The sequence below is a fragment of the Canis lupus genome, chromosome 8 (assembly GCF_011100685.1).
Source record: "Canis lupus familiaris isolate Mischka breed German Shepherd chromosome 8, alternate assembly UU_Cfam_GSD_1.0, whole genome shotgun sequence".
Lineage (NCBI taxonomy): Eukaryota > Metazoa > Chordata > Mammalia > Carnivora > Canidae > Canis > Canis lupus.
The window spans coordinates 17,599,818-17,619,747 of NC_049229.1; the positions used below are offsets into that span (position 1 = coordinate 17,599,818).

At 34.3% G+C, this 19,930-nt stretch overlaps 1 protein-coding gene across 14 annotated transcripts in view; it reads left to right on the forward strand.

The window, feature by feature from the left end:
• Nucleotides 1–19,930, forward strand: part of MIA2 (MIA SH3 domain ER export factor 2) — a 91,697-nt gene that overhangs the window by 40,909 nt on the left and 30,858 nt on the right. For 7 of the 14 annotated variants that reach the window (XM_038544573.1, XM_038544569.1, XM_038544579.1 and 4 more), the window contains 11 exons: nucleotides 1,886–1,957; nucleotides 3,521–3,547; nucleotides 5,000–5,110; nucleotides 5,854–5,925; nucleotides 6,458–6,562; nucleotides 9,574–9,696; nucleotides 10,932–11,037; nucleotides 12,689–12,697; nucleotides 13,233–13,279; nucleotides 14,034–14,124; nucleotides 16,391–16,529. In XM_038544573.1, the coding sequence (XP_038400501.1) occupies nucleotides 1,886–1,957; nucleotides 3,521–3,547; nucleotides 5,000–5,110; nucleotides 5,854–5,925; nucleotides 6,458–6,562; nucleotides 9,574–9,696; nucleotides 10,932–11,037; nucleotides 12,689–12,697; nucleotides 13,233–13,279; nucleotides 14,034–14,124; nucleotides 16,391–16,529 (902 nt within the window). The remainder of the gene's footprint in view (nucleotides 1–1,885; nucleotides 1,958–3,520; nucleotides 3,548–4,999; nucleotides 5,111–5,853; nucleotides 5,926–6,457; nucleotides 6,563–9,573; nucleotides 9,697–10,931; nucleotides 11,038–12,688; nucleotides 12,698–13,232; nucleotides 13,280–14,033; nucleotides 14,125–16,390; nucleotides 16,530–19,930) is intronic. The other 7 variants (XM_038544571.1, XM_038544583.1, XM_038544578.1 and 4 more) reach the window with 3 other exon arrangements.

The following is a 19,930-nucleotide window of genomic DNA, read 5'->3' on the forward strand; positions in this document are numbered from 1 at the left end:
ATCAATATATCACAATATGTTTATCCATGGTCCTTTTAATATGTTATTTCCAGCTTTTAGCTTTTGTGAATAAAGTTGTTATCTTTCTACCAGGTGTGTGTGTGTATGTGTATGTATTTGTGGGCATGTGTTTTTATTTCTCTTTAGTAAATACCTAGAATTGGTGGGTTATAGGGTAGGTACAGTTTAGTTTTATAAGAAAACTTTACTCTCTAGCTACTTTATGATTTTTCTCCTTGTCTTTGCTATTCAGCAGTATTATTAGTTGTCTAGGTACAATTTCTTCTGTTTATTGTTCACGGAATTCATGATACTTCTAAAAATGTGGTTTAATAACTTTCATTTGTTTTGGAACACTCTTGACTATTACTTTGTTTCAATTATATTTTGCCTCTTTTTTTCTTCTTCTGGGACTCTAAATACTTGTATTTCAACTTTTTACTATATCTTATGTATCTCTTATGTGTATTTTTTTTATTATTTTGCTCACACTTCATGTGGATATTTTCTTCTGAGGTAGTTTTCATTTTACTAATTGTCTTCATCTGTGTGTAATGTTTTACACTATCTATTGAGATATTAATTTCATTTATTACCTTTTTCAGTTCTATGGTTTCATTGCGGCCCTTTTCATAGTTGTTTTTCTCTGGCTTAATAGTTCACCTTTTTAGTTCCTTTTACATATTGACCTTATTTTAATGTCTGAAAATTCTTTTTTTTTTAAGATTTATTTATTTGAGGAGGAGAAAGAGACACAGTGGGGAGGGGCAGAGGCAAAAGAAGAGAGAGAATCTTGAGCAGACTCAGTGCTGAGTGCAGAGCCCTGTGCGGGGCTCAGTCTTAGGACTTTGAGATCCGGACCTGAGCTGAATCCAAGAGTCGGGCTTAATGGGCTGTGCCACCCAGGTGCCTCCTAACAGGAAACTTTGTTGTTTGCATCCTTCAAGAGTCTGTTTCTTTTGCTCAGTTTTTCTTCTGGTGGTGCTTAGTCAATTCTTGTTTTCATCAATGCCAGGTTGTATAAGAGAAAAATTTGAAGTTGTGGATGATGTTAGCTTTCTTTAGTGAGGACTTACTGTTAATTCTCATAGTCAGCTAGTCTGAGACATCAGAAATCATAGATTACTTTAATTAAAAGTTAAAATATTTGGAAATTTGACCTTATTTCAAGGGATTGGTCTGTTTCTGGTTTAGACTTTCTTATAAGGTAGCGAGTGTAGATTGGTATTAGTTTCTCAGTTTCTTGGCCTATCCTTCTCTGCTTTTGGACGGGGAGAAGGAAACGTCAAACGCTGAACTTGCTTCTCTGAGGGTTCCTTCTTCTATCACAGATTCTCACTATATGGATAGCTCTCTGAATCCTTCACACATACCTATTTTTTGAAGTGTTTTTGTCCATCTCTTCTTGTTCTAGTGAGAAGGATGGTCTGAATAGCTTAATCTTCCATATAATCACTTTTTTTTTTAAAAGCACTGATGAGATAAATGCAGTTTGCCAAATCTTACAGCATTGTATGTTTCATTTTCCTTATTTTGCATGTTTAAAGATCTTATATTGCCTACTTGCTTTCTTTTTTGTATGATTTGAATTACAAATGAAAATTTCTGATGGCCTGTTTGTGTTTGATTTCTCTTTAATGAATGGGCAGAGTTGAGATAGTTCTCTTAGTCTTAGGGTGAAGTGCCACCATTTTGTTGCCCATGTTAGGAGGCTGTGGTATGTAAGCTGCCCTGGCTCTATTCTAGTGCTCATATTTGAAGAACTTGAAGCTCAGCAAATTGAAGTAAATCAGACATACATGTGGAAGTGGATTTTGTCAGCTTCTTCATATAAATTTAGAATAAAATTTGTAGAGTTTTTCCTTACAGTGTTGCTTTCTTTCAGTATGAAGACTTAGAATCATCTTTAAAGGATGCCAGTTTTGAGAAGGAGTCAACAGAAGCACAGAGTTTGGAGGTAAAAACAAGTAATACATATAATTATAAAAGCTAGGGGAAAGATTCTTGCTAAATAACATAAACTTTAAGAACAGTGTTCTCCTCAAAACTATTTTACAGGAAATGTCAAAGAGCATTTCTAGATGTTAAAGGTTAAAGAAAAATTAATTATAAGAAATGGAACATTAGGTAGCATAAAATATTTAAAAAATGTGAGCTCTCCTTCCTAACTTGTTTCAAGTGAGGCATATTTAGTTGACTGGAATCTAGGGCCATATAGAAGCTCTTGATTTTTCATTCTTGGGAATGAAATATATTAAGGTAACCATTCCTTTTTTCCATTCAGTTTGCTCTAGAAAGGAAAAATAGGATTCATTTTCATAAATTTAGGAATAGATGGCAGCAATAAATTATGTAAATTGTGGCAGTACTTGCCTTTACTTCATCCCCATTGTATCAGGAGCTGACTAGAATTAGACCAAAGATTTACATTGTAAGCAGTGATGTGCTGGTAAATATTTAATAGCTGGCTCTCTAGAGAGTAGGAGTCCTTATTTGTAGCTTGCTTGGTTCTGTTGTGTAAATACTCCCAATTTTAAGTTACCAACATGATGTCACTGAGTGTAGGCTTTGGAAGAGATATATAGTCTGCTGTCCTGAGCCAGATATGATTTAGCTAGGAGTAAGAAGGAAAATAATAAAAATTTGTCATTTAGCAAAGCTACAACAGATTAGGGTAAATGATAAGCATGCCCTGTTACTGTTTAGAGATAGAAATGTTGTCAGTAGCATACTAATATTAATGTAGAAGACAGTGGACTTTGTTCTTTTGGTGTACTGTTCAGACAATACAGCTTGATTGTTATTAGTCACTGATATCTGTAACCATCAGAAAGTCTATGTATAGAACACTGGATGATAACTACCTGGAGTTAAAATGAAAACTTAAAAAAATCTATAGATTATGTTTCAGAATTTCTTAGTAGAATCCGAAGGAAGTTATAAATTGAATTCCAAATGAAGCAAATTTCTTAAACTTTCTTCATTTGTTACCTACTAAAATCCTTAAGAACTTGGTGAAATTGTTTTATTTACTGACCTTCTGTTTTATCTCCTGTTCCAGTAGTAACTTATTAGTTTGATTAAAAAAGAAAGAATTGTGGAAGGCATTTAGTGTAATGGAAGAGTAAAAACTGGACAGTGAAGACATTTATTCAAGTTTGGTAGTATTGTGGATAAAATAAAACCAGTTTATTCTTAAGGCATTGAATTTATAGGATCTAGCAATAAAGTCTAAGTGAACATTTTGGAAATTTTTCTCTGGTTTTTATAATTAAAAAACATGTAATGTTTATTTTTGAGATTGGTAAACCTATTAACTATATATGATATAGTTAAAAAATTTGATGGTTGAATCAGTAGATAAAATCAAAACAGTAGAATAATTTTGATTCAAGTCAGGGAATTCATGTAATCAAATAGCCAAAGTTGGAGAAATACTTATAAATAAGTTTTTTTTTTTTTTTTAAATTTTGGTCTCCATTAAATTCTGTGAATCTTTTGGTTTTTTTTTTTTAACAAGTTTGTTGAAGGATCACAAATATCAGAGGTATGTTTATTACAGTATTTAAAATCCATTTGGAATAATTCAGTGACTAATCATTAAAATTTAAAGAATCCCAGAAAATAATTCAATGCAGAACATTATTGTGAAGTGATCTTGGTTATTTTTTGAGTTTATTTTTCATTATATCTTTAATTATATTAAATCAGACTTATTTCTCATTTTTTACTTTATAATGCTCTAGAGCAGAGGTTGGCAAACTATAATCTGGGTTCTCTCTCTCTTTTTTAAAATTTTTAAAATTTGAGTATAGTTGACATAAATGTTACATTAGTTTCAGGTATACAACATAGTGATTCAACATCTCTATACTTTTTGCTGTGCTCACCACAAGTAGCTACCATCTGTCACTATACAATGTTATTACAGTCTCATTGACTATATTTCTTATGCTTATTCCCATGATTCATTCATTCCATGATTGGAAGCCTGATATCCCACTCTCCTGCACCCATTTTGCCCATCCCCTCACCATCTTTCATCTGGTAACTATCAGTTTATTCTCTGAATTTATAGGTCTGATTCTGCTTTTTGTCTATTTTGTCTTTTAGATTCCACATATGAGTAAAACCATTTGGCATTTGTCAGTCTGACTTATTTCACTTAGGTCCCTCTAGGTCCATCCATGTTGTCACAAATGGCAAGATCTCATCATTTCTTATGGCTATGTAATATTCCATTGTGTGTGTATATACCACATCTTTATTCATTTAGCTATTGTAAATAATGCTGCAATAAACATAGGGGTGTATTTATCTTTTTGAATTAGTGTTTTTTTTTTTTTTTTTTTTTAATAAATACTAAGTAGTGGAATTATTGGATCATATAGTATTTCTACTGTTTTCCACAGTGGCTGTACCAATTTACGTTCCCAGCAACAATGCCCAAGGGTTCCTTTTTCTCCACATCCTTGCCAACATTTGTTATTTCTTGTCCTTTTGATTTTAGCCATTTTGACAGATGTGAGACAATACCTCATTGTGATTTTGATTTGCATTTCCCTGATGATTGATGAGTGATGTTAAAGATCTTTTCATGTGTCTGTTGGCTATCTATATGTCTTCTTTGGAAAAATGTCTGTTCAGGTCCTCTGCCCAGTTTTAATCAGATTGTTTGGTTTTCCACCTGTTTTTGTAAATAAAATTTTACTGGGACACAGCCACGCTCATTCATTTACACGTCTTTGCATTCTTACTGCATAGGCATAGTTGGGACAGGGACTACATGGCCTGTAAGCCTAAAATATTTACTTTATGGTTTTTTTATAGAAAAGTTTGCTGACCCCTGCTAGCATTACTTTTATTTAATGTTATAACAGTGAACAAATATGTAAACAAAATTTTATTGATTTACAATATATGTGTTTGATTATATTTGATTTATCATAACCAAAAAAGTCTTATGTCTATCTTATAAAGTTGGCTTCCTCTTTTTTAGGCAGTCTATGAAAAGCTGAACAAGTCTAAATCTGATCTTGAGGATGAAATACTTTTTTTGGAAAACCAGTTAAAAGAAGAGAAATCTAAGCACTCTGAACAAGATGAATTGGTAAGGTTTTTGTGTTTGAGGAGACTATAGGAAAAGGAAAGTTACTAGATTTTAAAAAATTAATATGTGGAGGTCAGGGCACCTGGGTGGCTCTGTTGGTTACATGTTTGACTCTTGATCTCAGCTCAGATCTTGATCTCAGGGTTGAGTTTAAGCCCTCTGTTGGGCTCCGTGCTGGGCATGGAGCCTACTTAAAAAAAAAAAAAGGGATCAGTTAAAGTATTATATGCACTGTAAAAAATACAGAAGGCTGTTAAGTACAGAGTAAAATTTTCGAGATCCACTAGCTTTTTTATTTGTTAGAGGTTACCGTGTTAAGTTTCTTGCTTATCTTGTAGAGATTTTCTACATGCACTATTAAGTAGCTCACGTAAGTAGAGTTGAATAACCACATACATAGTGGTTTTTTTTATTACTTAAAAATTATTTTGAAAACATTTTAGCTTTGTCATTTATTTTAAAATCTGTAAGGAAGATATTGATGTATGGAATTATTTAGTAAGATACGATATCAGTGAACTTATCTTGAGCCTATATAATTTAAGTGTTATATTAAAGATGAGATGAATACTATTGTTGTCCAACTTTCATATAAAATCCCTTTAAGCATATGGCTGAGAGGTTTTCTTAATTTGAGTCCTCATTTTTTTTGAGTAGATACATTAGGTTAACACTGTGGCATCTTAGGAACTGGGAAAATTTAGTAAAGAAATACTTGTTTTTGATTGATGCTGTCTTTTCAGATGGTGGATATTTCAAAAAGGATACAGTCCCTAGAAGATGAATCAAAATCTCTTAAATCACAAGTAGCTGAAGTAAGTTGAATTAGTTTAGGTCTGTTGCGTTGGAAAATCATTTTAATTTTACTGTTTTATGATTAAAGAAGAAGGTATAATATTACAATTTGAGGTATTGCGGTCTTAAATATAGTTCTTTTGTAGAAGGTACTTCAGGAAAGTTCATTTTTTTATTGGACAGGTATTTATTGAACTCTTGGTGTATAATGGTCGCTGTTGAAGGTGCTTGGCATTGTAGACAAAATAGACTGGAAAGCTCTCATCTAATTTAAATTCTAGAGAGGCCTGATAATAAAAAGTTCACAAAATTTGCTACACAGTACATAAAAGATTAGAAGTGGTTAAATCCTTGGTCCAAGGCCACATGACAAGTTGTGGCAGATTTATGACTGGACCCTGATGCTAGACTAGCCTTTTTTCTGCTACCCCACACTGCCTTTTCTATTAATGTTGGCGTATTTTTGTCTTTAATTCCATGTTTTAGGGACTATTTGTAAAAAGCTGTTGTATTAAATTAATTCTTATAAGCTTGATATGTTGTTTTACTTAGGCCAAAATGACCTTCAAAATATTTCAAATGAATGAAGAACGACTTAAGATAGCTATAAAAGATGCTTTGAATGAAAATTCCCAACTTCAGGAAAGCCGGAAACAGGTTTGTACTCTAGAGAGAGGACTTTTATTAAATTAAATCAAATTTAATTAATTAAAAAAAGATTTTAAAAATTTATTTGAGAGAGAAAAAGTGGGCATGAGTAGGGAGGGTGGAGAGGCAGAGGGAGAGGCAGAAGCAGACTCCCTGCTGAGCAGGGAGCCTGACTTGGGACTCCATCTAGGACCCTGGGACCATAACCTGAGCTGAAGGCAGAAGCTTAATGGACTGAGCCTCCCAGGCACCCCTATAGGGACTTTTAAACTGTAAATATATAATTATAAATGTTCTAGACACACTCATGACTGACCCATGCTAGGAGCAAGATTAGATTCTTTCTGGAAAGCAGGAGAGTAGGGCAATCTGCTGTGTCTCTTTTGTATAGAGTATAAAAGTATATACTCCTGGCATCTTTTTCCTCCAGTAGTGAAAGTAATCCAGGGCAAATTTTTATTCATTCATTCATTTATTATTTATTTATTTATTTATTAAATTTATTTTTTATTGGTGTTCAATTTACCAACATACAGAATAACACCCAGTGCTCATCACGTCAAGTGCCCCCCTCAGTGCCCGTCACCCATTCACCCCCACCCCCTGCCCTCCTCCCCTTCCACCAGCCCTAGTTCGTTTCCCAGAGTTAGGAGTCTTTATGTTCTGTCTCCCTTTCTGATATTTCCCACACATTTCTTCTCCCTTCCCTTATATTCCCTTTCACTATTATTTATATTCCCCAAATGAATGAGAACATACAATGTTTGTCCTTCTCCGATTGACTTACTTCACTCAGCATAATACCCTCCAGTTCCATCCACGTTGAAGCGAATGGTGGGTATTTGTCGTTTCTAATGAAAACTGAGTAATATTCCATTGTATACATTGACCACATCTTCTTTATCCATTCATCTTTCGATGGACACCGAGGCTTCTTCCACAGTTTGGCTATTGTGGACATTGCTGCTATAAACATTGGGGTGCAGGTGTCCCGGCGTTTCATTGCATCTGAATCTTTGGGGTAAATCCCCAGCAGTGCAATTGCTGGGTCGTAGGGCAGATCTATTTTTAACTCTTTGAGGAACCTCCACACAGTTTTCCAGAGTGGCTGCACCATTTCACATTCCCACCAACAGTGTAAGAGGGTTTGTGGTTTCCTGCCTTGTTAATTTTCCCCATTCTCACTGGTGTGAGGTGGTATCTCATTGTGGTTTTGATTTGTATTTCCCTGATGGCAAGTGATGCAGACCATTTTCTCAAGTGCATGTTGGCCATGTCTATGTCTTCCTCTGTGAGATTTCTCTTCATGTCTTTTGCAGGGCAAATTTTAATAATCAAAGCAAGTAGCATTTAGTACCAGCTCCTTACACCCAGGCTGAAAGAGGGCAGAGAATACAGAATTATTGAAGCTCTGGGTCTGGGGCCTAAAGCTAGAACTATTTCTGGTGGTAGATCAAATGAGGATTTAGCTTTTACCCTCTTCCTTCTTCATATATATAGACACTCTCCTCACACATCTAAATATATTTCCTGGCCCACAATGCTCCCAATACAGTTAAAATTTTTCCATGGGAAAATTTTTCATTGATTACATTATTTACAGTTTTTTAGTTTTTAAATTTTTTTTTTAATTTTTAAAAAATTTTAAAAGATTTTATTTATTTATTTGACAGAGAGAGAGCGCCAAAGAGCATAAGTTGGGGGAAATGGCAGAGGCAGAGGGAGAGGGAGAAGCAGGCTCCCCGCTGAGAGGGGACTCCCCCCCATCCCCCCATTGTGCAGCTCCATCCCATGGCCCTGAGATCATGACCTGAGCCGAAGGCAGACACTTAACCAACTGTGCCACCCGGCTATCCCTAGATTTTCTTACTCTTTGGGGTTGTTTTCATCTAACTCCTTTTGAATCACTAAGGTTTCATCTAACTCCTTTTGAATCACTAAGGTTCTTGAAATAAAATATTCTATATTCACTAATGCCATGTTCTAATACTTCTTATGACTGCATGCTGGGTATCCAATTTCTTTTTTTTTTTTTTTTTCATTTTAAAGATTTTATTTATTCATGAGAGACATAGAGAGGCAGAGACATAGGCAGAGGGAGAAGCAGGCCCCCTGTGGGGAGCCCAGTGTGGGACTGGATCCCAGGATCCTGGGATCATGCCCTGAGCCAAGGCAGATGCTCAACCACTGAGCCACCCAGGCATCCCTGGGAGTGCAATTTCTTTAGTAACTCACTAATCCCCTAATCCCCAAATTCAAAATTTTTCCTTCAGTCTTCATTTGGTTTTAATCTGTTGGTGTCCTCTTAGTTCTCCTATACGTTCGTAGAAAAAATTTAGTTTTCTTGTGCTAGGAAATATGCTAATGAAGCCTTAGTTTTACAGAGAAATCCAGTAATTAGTATTTGACAGAACTGAGTTTTCAAGATTTAATAAATTTGGACTTTTCTTTCATATTTCTATGGGCCATTTCTTTGTGACTTGCTTGCTCATTCTTTTTATTTCCCCCTGTTTTTCTTATTGACTTGTAAGAGCTTTTTGCATGTTAAAGTTATTAATCTTTTGTTGTGTATAAGAGTTCCTTTCTAGTTATTTGTTTTTAGATTTTGTGTCATTTTTTGATTTGTGAAGCTTTTAAGTTATGTAGTCAAGCCTGTGTTTTTATAACAACTGTTACCTTTTGTTCATGTCCAAAAAATCTTTCCTATAAAAGTATATATAGTAAAAGATTGCTTATGTAGAATATTCCAAGGAAGTTCAGTTATCTTAACTATAAAACAGCACATGATTAAAAAAATTTTTTTTAGTACAAGTAAGGTATGGCATGTTATATAGGACTTAAGGGATGGTAAGTAAGACCTTCCCTTCTTCCCTCCCTACATCCCTCCCTACTTCCTCCCCAGCAATACATTGTGTTCTATAATATCTATTAATGATACATCTAAATAGATAAATAAATTCAACTACATGTAAGTATGAAAAAGAATGATTTGCCTTTTTTTGGTGGGGTTTGAATTTTAGCTTTTACAAGAAGCTGAAGAATGGAAAGAACAAGTGAATCAACTTAATAAACAGAAAATAACATTTGAAGACTCCAAAGTATATGCAGAACAAGTTCTGTATGATAAAGAAAATCAGATCAAGGTAAGTGGCTCTGCTGATTTTAGTGACTGAGTCTGCTAGAATTTTGTACTAATTCTGATATTTGACAATTTTTTCTTTAGCAGCTTTTATTTTTATAATTTATTTGGTCAAATTTGAGCATGTGTACTTTTTTGGCATTCATTTTAATTTGTACCAGGATTGTCATTCTTGCTCCTAAATGCTCCTTAAAGATTTAAAGATTTGTCACATATATTGTAAAATAATATATATTAATTATATATCATATAACTTATATTGTGTTATATTAATATCATATATTAATATGAATATCATTAATACTGATATTAAGACTACTAACATTTATTAATATCAGTATCAATGCTATAGAAGTAATATTAATCATATAAATATACAAGTATATATAATATATAAGTATAAATATGAATAGTTAACATTAACACTAATAATGCTGATATTAATATTTATTAATATTACTAATATTAATGCTATGTATTAGTATATATATCAATATTCTATGTGTCTTTTTTCTCTTTTGCTCTGTATTTTAGCCTAGGTATTTAATGAAGAAAGAAAAAGAATAGCAGATTTTATATTTGTCTTTAGACTGCCATCTTTATCTATTGATAAATTAGCAAGAATTTTAGAAATTGGTCAAATGAATTTATATGTATCAGCTGGATATCTGTAATACCCAGATTAGCTGTTGTATGTACTTTCACGGAGATGAATACTTTTCAGAAAATAAGTCTAATTGAAACTTGACTCTGATAGGAATATAATAATTGGTATTATTGTTAGAATTTGTTCACTTTTTCTTCTCCTTGTTTGCCCCTTTCTAGCCCCTGCTCTTTTAAATCTTATCCTTTCAAGCTGCAATTTGATACTCAGGTGTAAATACCAAGTAATAAGATGTAAAACTAACATTCTGTAATTATGTAGTAAAGTGGAGGTTGCCATCTTGAAACCTATATATTTATGTTCTTTACGTTGTTACTAAATATGTTTTGAAGATTCCAGCTTTAGGAGTTGTATTTGTAATTTGAGATATTGTTTTATTTTTTTCCCCTAAACTTACTCTACTGAAGAACTTGGGATTCTTCCTAAACAGAACAAGAATGAGATGGTAATCTCAAACTCAGTCAAAGTTGTTATCTATGTAGATTGATTTTTAAACTGTAACTACACATTCGGAAGTTGTAAATCAGCAAAAGGCATTACCTCTCTCTTTTTTCCCTTTTCTATTAAATGTCAAGTCTCTGACTGAACGCTTGATAAAGATGAAAGATTGGGCTGCTGTGCTGGGAGAAGACCTGACAAATGATGATAACTTGGAATTGGAAATGAGTGAATCAGAAAATGGTATGCAGTAGGGTATTAAGTCATGATTCATCCTCTTTTGCTAAAAATGATGAATAGCTCTTGTATTTTTTTAGTTCCTTTATGCACCATGTTCTTTTTTTATCAAGTTTTCTTTTTTAAATTTAAATGCAATTGATTAACATATAATGTATTATTATTTCAGAGGTATTAGTGATTTATCAGTCTTCTATAATAATGCCTAGTGCTCCTTATATCACATGCCTTCATTAATGTCCATCACCCAATTACCCTACCCCCTGGCCCTCCAGCAACCCTCAGTTTGTTTCCTATGATTAAGAGTCTCTTAAGATTTGTCTCTCTCTCATTTCATCCTGTTTTATTTTTCCCTCTCTTCCCCTATGATCCTCTGTTTTATTTCTTAAATTCCACATATGAGTGAGATCATATGATAATTGTCTTCCTCTAATTGACTTATTTTGCTTAGTATACTACCCTCTGTTCTATCCATGTTGTTGCAAATAGCAAGATTTCATTCTTTTTGATGGCTAACTAGTATTCCATTGTATATATACATGTCTTCTTTATCCATTCTTCTCTTGATGGAGATCTGGGCTCTTTCCATAGTTTGGCTCTTATGGACATTGTTGCTGTAAACATTGGGGTGCAGATGCCCCTTTGGATCAGTACATTTGTATCTTTGGGATAACTACCTAGTAGTGCAATTCCTAGGTCATAGAGTAGCTCTATTTTCAGCTTTTTGTGGAACCTCTGTTTTCCACAGTGGCTCCATTAGCTTGCATTCCCACCAGCAGCATAAGAGGGTTCCCCGTTCTCTGCATCCTCTTCAACATCTGTCGTTTTCTGACTTGTTAATTTTAGGCATTTTGACTGGTGTGAAGTGGTATCTTCTTGTGGTTTTGATTTGTGTTTCCCTGACGCCCAGTAATGTCGAGCTTTTTTTCGTGTGTCTGTTGGGCATTTGTAGGTCTTCTTTGGAGAAATGTCTGTTCGTGTCTTCTGCCTATTTCTTGATCGGATTATTTGTTTTTTGTGTGCACCATGTTTATACAATTTTGCTTTGGCACATTTTATCTGTCTCTAATACTCTGTCTCTCTCTCTTGTCATCCCTTATTGTTAAGCTTCAATTGTAATACTGCCTTTTCAGTAAATTTTTCTCCCTACTCCTCAGACAGACTTACAGCTTCTTTGTTCCATGTTCTTTTTATATATTGTACATCTTTGTTACAGCAGTTTTCATATTGCATCATAATCATTTCAATGCATGGTTTTCCCTGTCATGTCAACTAATCAGATGGATGAGTGGGTAGTTTAAACAATGAGTGTTATATAGATGAATACCTTAGGATACTGTTTTTTGTTTGTTTTAGTTGGATGACTCAGTACTTTAGTCTTGGCCATTCCAAATTGTTATTACCACTGCTGGTTCCAGTCTGGAAACTCAATGCAAGAGTTAGGTTCACTATAGCTTCTCACTGTGTTTTCAAACCAGTTCCTGTGACTTGAAAAAATAATTTTTTGTTGACATAATTACAGATCCATTGGAAATTCCAAAAAGAGTACAGACATGTTTTGTGTATCTTTTACTAGTTTCCCACGGTGGTAACTCTTCTGACTTTTTGTCCTCTTTTTTCTCCCTCTACTCCCTGCCTAATTAACAAATTTATTAAGGAGCAGAAGGTATGATTTTTTTAAAAAATTTCTTTGATGATAGTATTAATGCATTGGAAGAAAACTGTATTCCTAAAGTGAACACATTTGTTCTGTTTGTACTTTTTCACTTTTGCTTTATCTTGCAAGAAGCAATTCCTTTTGTAATGAGAAAATACATGCTTGGTTTTTAAAAAAAATTAAAAAAAAATAAATAAAAAAATTTTTTTTCATTTTATTTTAATTTGTAGTATAATTCCACTTATATTTTGTATGCTGAAAAATCCAATAGTTAACACTGGACTATATTTAGGTGAATACCAAATTCTTGTTATAAATTTGTTCTTGGAGTGAGTCGTGAAGAACCTAATTATGGTTCTTCCAATGCTTTATTGTTTAGCTTTTTGGGAGCATGTCCAAGCCATCCTGCCTCATATCAAATTCTTTATTGTAGCAGGAAAAGGGATAAGGCTCTAGTTGTGTGAACTACTAAAATCATTTGGATGTCTGTTGTGATGTGGCACTGTTTTCTCAATTTATTGTGTTTGTTTTTTTTAAACTATAGATAATCAACCAAAAGGAGCTTTGAAGAAACTGGTTCATGCTGCTAAGGTTTGCATTACTATATAAATATAAAGAATATAGAGAAAGAAACAGGACTTGGATTAAACCTGTATGTCCTTAGTAATTATTTTAAAAGTCCATTTTATAGTTAACACCATAGAAGTGATCTGAATTTTCAGAAGTGATCAGAATTTATTAGTTGATTTTTTTATAATAACTTTGGAAATTCATGTTGTTAAGTTTTAAAATTTATAATAAAAAATTTAGGATAATGCACTTTTGTTTTTGGATAAGGAATATTTTAAAACTATTTAGTGTATTTTCTCTCATATTTTTGTCTTTGAGCGTTCTTCCTCTGGTCTCAGTATTTTCCTTTTTCTATTACCCCTTATCCTAATTTGAAAAGTGAATGCTAGGTTTATTTTCTTCCTGTTTATATCTTTTCTTTTCCATTGTAGTAGTGGTATCTTGATCCTAACAGAACTATATGAAGTCTTGGTAATGTAGTTTGAAGGTTGCTTTAATTAAAACTTCTGTGTTGAAAGTAAATAGAATGAAAATAGCTACTTTTTAAGGATCAATCATTGATCTTCTCTGTCTCTGTTCTGACATTTACAACAACTGACGAATGTTAACTTTTCAAGATGGAAGCTGCCTTGTTGGTTAATGCATTCTAGTTGATAATTTCATCAAAGTGATAAAAGAACTTAAAAAGGTTGGGATGGTTGAGAATTTTTTGTTTTTCCTTTTTTTGGGTATAACTGATTAATGTTGCTTTTTTTCCTTTTTCCATTCTCTGAAGTTAAATGCTTCTTTAAAAACCCTAGAAGGAGAAAGAAACCAAATTTACATTCATTTATCTGAAGTAGATAAGACAAAGGAGGAGCTTACAGGTAGGATATCTACATCTCTTTATATAGAATGGTCCTGTTAATTGAATCACGTATGTAAAGATCCAATTTGATTTTTTAACTGTTATTTTTGTTTCTGATTTGTGAAAAATTAGCACTGAGGTTTTTGTTGTTGCTGGTAAAGCGGGATTATCAGTTTCCTCCATGTTCATATGAAATAAAAATAGTGCAGTTTTAAAAAAACATGTAAAACCATACTTACCTTTTAATTTCAGTGTTACATGTCTGATACAGTTTTAGATGTTAAAAGGTAGCAAATTAAAACTGTTAACTTTTAAAAGATCATCCCTATAATTCAGTTTTGCCAGAGATGATATCCAATGTTAATGTCTTAAATGACTGTTCTTGGCAATGGCTTATTGCCTTGGATCAACAGATTACTTCTGATTTAGATTTAAAAATTTCTGTGGAAAGACAGGTATGCACATTGAAATTATTTAATGTTAGCATATTTCCTTTATTTTTTATTTATTTTTTAAAAAGATTTTATTTATTTATTCATAGGGATGCAGAGAGAGAGAGAGAGAGAGAGTAGCAGAGACACAGGCAGAGGGAGAAGCAGGCTCCATGCAGAGAGCCTGACGTGGGACTCAATCCAGGGTCTCCAGGATCATGCCCTGGGCTGCAGGTGGCGCTAAACCGCTGCGCCACCGGGGCTGCCCAGCATATTTCCTTTAAACTTTCCTTTTGATATATATGATTGATTAATTATATACCTTTAGAATAATTAGTATGCCATTACATATAATTACTTAAATTTTAATGCTTGTTAGTATGACTTTGTGAATTTGAAACTGCCTTCTTTACACAAAGTAAGTTTTGGTTTGTTATAAGATTTGTAATGTGGGCATCTGCCTGGCTTAGTCAGGTAGATCATGTGGCTCTTAATCTCAGGGTCTTGAGTGCAAACCCCACATTGGATGTGGAGATTACTTAAAAGATCTGTGGTGGGGCAGCCCCGTTGGCTCAGCGGTTTAGCACCACCTTCAGCCCAGGGCCTGATTCTGGAGACCCCGGATTGAGTCCCGCGTCGGGCTTGCTGCATGGAGCCTGCTTCTCCCTCTGCCTGTGTCTCTGCCTCCCTCTCTCTCTCTCTCTCTGTATCTCTCATTAATAAATAAATTAAAAAAAAAAAAAAAAAAGATCTGTGGTGATGATTCATACCCATGTTTTGAGAGATGGCACTTCAATCTTAGAGGAGTTCAGAGGTGGAGTTATGATGTTGGAGGGGAAATGAGGTTTTTAAAAACAATTGATGCACTAATTAGTACTCATAATTACTTAGAATCGTTAATTTTTATTTTATAGATAATTATTTTTGGTGTGTTAGCATTTGAAACCAGCTAAAACTGGTGTTTTTCTCTACAGTCTAGGTCTGGATTAAGCTAGGAAGATTATGTAGCATTTCTTATCAGAAGATCCAAATTTCTGGCCTGACTTATAACATTATCTAAATTTTGCTTAAAAGGAGGGCTGGCTAGGGACACCTGGGTGGCTCAGTGGTTGAGTGTCTGCCTTTGGATCAGGGCATGATCCTGGGCTTCTGGGATTGAGTTCTGCCCAATTTTCTCCCTCTGCCCAAGTCTCTGACCCTCTGTGTCTCTCATGAATAAATAAATAAAATTAAAAAAAAAAAGGGTTGGCTAGAAGTTAAGTATTAACCGTTAATTTTTTACTAGATAAAAATAGACATTGTTCATCATGTGGAAGCAGTTTCACAGGAAATGTTAAGCTAGAATATTTCTCTTCAGAACTCTCATCTCCATAACCTTGAGAATTTTATTGTTTTTTCACTTCCTAACTGAAAATTAAATTTTTTTTTTCAATTTTTATTTATTTATGATAGTCACAGAGAGAGAGAGAGAGGCAGAGACACAGGCAGAGGGAGAAGCAGGCTCCATGCACCGGGAGCCCGATGTGGGATTCGATCCCCGGTCTCCAGGATCGTGCCCTGGGCCAAAGGCAGGCGCCAAACCGCTGCGCCACCCAGGGATCCCCTAACTGAAAATTAGATGCTGGAATTAGAATATTGAAGGTTTGGGAAATCTTGAGGTAATAAAAAAAATTATAACAATTTTTCTAGTTCTTTAAAATACTAAAAAGCATTTAGGTGAAAAAAATCATAAATTTTCTGTTGTCAGAAAGAATTTCATTTATTAATAATCTATTATTTTTAGTAATTTTTATCTTTAATGTGCATCTCAAAATGTTTACTCCTTTAATTGTGATTTTTAAAAATTTTCTATAGAATGTATTAAAAATCTCCAGACTGAACAAGCATCTTTGCAGTCAGAAAATACACAATTTGAAAGCGAGACTCAAAAGCTTCAGCAGAAACTTAAAGTAATGACTGAATTGTATCAAGAAAATGAAATGACACTTCACAGGTAATAAAAATTATATTGTTAACTTCACTGTACGGCAAGTAAAATAGCTTAAAAATAGTGCATATTCAGCATATGTGATATGCAAAGTGCTCAACTTAGGATTGGGTAATATTTCTTCAGTTCATTTTTAAGGAAGTTATTTAATCTTGAAACACTTTTTTTTTTCTGAATCTGACCATTTTTCACTACTTCCCCTACAGTGACTCGCATCTAAACAAACAAACCATCATCAGTTTGTGTCTGGTTTATTGCAGTAGTCTCATTCATGTGTAGTCTCTTTCCATTCAACTTCCTGCACAGTTGGTTCCAGTGGTGTGATCCTTCTAAAACCTAAATTTTGGGTCTTGTCTTTGTCTTGTTTGCAAACTCAAGTGCCTTCATATAGTACTTAGAATTTAATCCAAAGCTTTTATATGACCTAAAGACTCTGTAAGATCTGACCTTCAACTGCCTTTTTTTTTTTTTCTCCCTGATTATGCTTTTAATTTTAGCTTATTTTTCTTTTTCCTTTATTATCCTCCAGTGCACTGGCATTCTTGATGAGATTTTTAGCATACTAAGCACATCTGTACCTCAGGGCCTTCTGCATTTGCTCTTTCTGCCTTGGATTTGTAGTTCCCTGTATAAGGTTAAATCCTTCATTTCATTTGAGTCTGTGTTCAGATGTTGCTTCAAAGAATCCTTCCCTGGATACCCTAACTAATATAATATATTACCTGCAATTCCCTCTTCCCTTATCTTGCTTTATTTTTCTTATAGCCCTTATAGTCTTCTGATGAATGATTGTCTTTTTTTTTTTTTTTAATCTTCTCAACATTTAATGTAAACTCCCTGAATTACTTTGTTCTCTTTTCTTCTATATTTCTGGTGCCTAATGCTATGTCTGGCACATGGTACTTATTCAGTAAATATTTGCAGAATCTATAAATAAATATGTTTAGTACCTTTATATAATAGAGTGAAAGATTCTGTGCGTGTGTATATTGATGCCTAAATGCACAGATACACAGAAGGCTGTTAAGATACCTATCTGGAGACTCTAGATATTAAAATACCAGTATAGGACATACTTTTCATCATAAGAGGAAATAAAATATAACTTAATTAATGTAATTTCAAGCCCCTTTAATGAAAGTTATTACAATTGATATTCATCATTCATAGATTCTGTACTTACAAATTCACCTACTGGGATCCCTGGGTGGCGCAGTGGTTTGGCGCCTGCCTTTGGCCCGGGGCGCGATCCTGGAGACCCGGGATCGAATCCCACATCAGGGCTCCCGGTGCATGGAGCCTGCTTCTCCCTCTGCCTGTGTCTCTGCCTCTCTCTCTCTCTCTCTCTCTCTCTCTGTGTGGCTATCATAAATAAATAAAAATTAAAAAAAAAAAAACAAAAAAAAAAAACAAATTCACCTACTTGTGGAAACTTAACTTTTAACCCCAAACCAGTACTTACAGAGCTGTAGTGGTTATCTTAGGCACAGAATGGGAAAAAAATGTGAATTGCCCAATGTGCGTGTTCCTGTTCTGCCTTCCTTTTTTTTTTTTAATATTTTATTTATTTACTTATGAGAGAGAGAGAGAGAGGGGCAGAGACCCAGGCAGAGGGAGAAGCAGGCTCCATGCAGGGAGCCCGATGTGGGACCCGATCCCAGGACCCTGGGATCACACCCTGGCCCAAAGGCAGACACTCAACCGCTGAGCCACCCAGGCGTCCCCTGGTCTGCCTTCTTATTTCATTTCTCATTTTGTAAACAAGCATCCTTTTTGCAGTATATGTGGTGCCACATTTTTGGGCTTTTTGTTGGTGATTTAGCTGTTTAAGATGGTCCCCAGCTATTGTGCTGAAATAGTGTGTAGTGTTCTTAAGTGCAAGAAGGCTGTGGTGTGTCTTATAGAGAAAGTATACGTGTCAGATAAGCTTTCTTCAGACATGAGTTATGATGCTGTTGGCTGTGAGTTCATTATTAATAAACCAACAATATATGTTAAATAAGGTGTCTTTAAACCAAAACACATAAAACAGGGTTATGTATTGATTGGTGGATGAAAATACTGTGACCAGAGCATGCAGAAACCTAACTCTATTTCCTTGAGAGCAATGGTTCAGTATTTGCTAATTAGGATTTGTGGTGACTTTTAGAACATAACTGTTGGGAATGAGATGCTGTTTTATGTATTTGGAAACTGGTAGAAAATACCAACATTACATTGCCTTCGGGATGCTGGTGGATTTGTTAAGCTCTGTCATTGCAAGCTGTATACTGCAATCATTCTTTGGAGTCTATTCAAAAATTAAAAACTTGCTGTTCATAATCAGTCTTTGGGCCACTGCTCAGGATATGAAAGAGAAGTAAACTTGATTAAATGGAAGAGCTACAGAATGGATACCTCATGGTTTTCCATCAGTAATTTTAGGAATGGATGACCCTTCATTTTAATTTAGGATGAAAGATATTGTGAGTAAAAATTGGACATGAAGAATTATTTTAGGTGAAAGGAATATTTTTGAGTGTATCTTTTTGAACTTGACTGGTTGATTATAGAATTTTGATGAGGAATGTTTAAAATTTTTTTTCTTTGTAAGATTTTATTTATTTTGACAGAGAGAGAGAAAGAGAAAGAGCACAAGCAGGATGGGCAGCAGAGGGAGAGGGAGAAGCAGGCTCTCTGCTGAGCCCCAGTGTGGGCCTGGATCCCAGGACCCTGAAATCATGACCTGGGCTGAAAATAAAATTTAGATTCAGTAATTTTGATATTTTTCAGGATTAATGTATTATATATTACTAGCACTTTTCCAGATTTAATATTGGAGAGAAGTGAAATAGCATAACATAGAAGCTTGATATATTGCTGTATTATTTAAAAAAAATTTATTTTCATTCTTTTTGGAGAGGGGGAGGGGCAGAAAGGGAAAAAGAGAATCTTTTTTTTTTTTTTTAAGATTTTTATTTTACTTATTTTTAGAGAGAGAGTGCGAGCAAGCGTGAGTGTGTTTATGGGGGTATAAAGGGAGAGGGAGAGAATCTTAAGCAGGTTCCATGCCCAGGGTGGAGCACAGTACAGGGCTCAGTCTTACAACCCTGAGATCATGACCTGAGCCATAATTGATATGTAACTGAGTGAACCACCCAGATGCCTCAATATGTTGTTTTAAATGTGTGACGTGAGATGTGATTGTTTTTTAGTTAAATCATCAGACTACCTTTATAGTGCAATTTCCATCATTAATGAGCCTAGCCAAATTCAAGGGAAAGGTTCATAGACTTTACTTCTCAGCAGCAGAGGTGTCAAAGAATTTCTGGTCATTTTTAATCTAGATTCTGTAAAAATACACCTCCTTCCATATCCAAGCCCATTATATTTTCATGCTTTTTCTGAAGAGATGACTTATTTTCTTC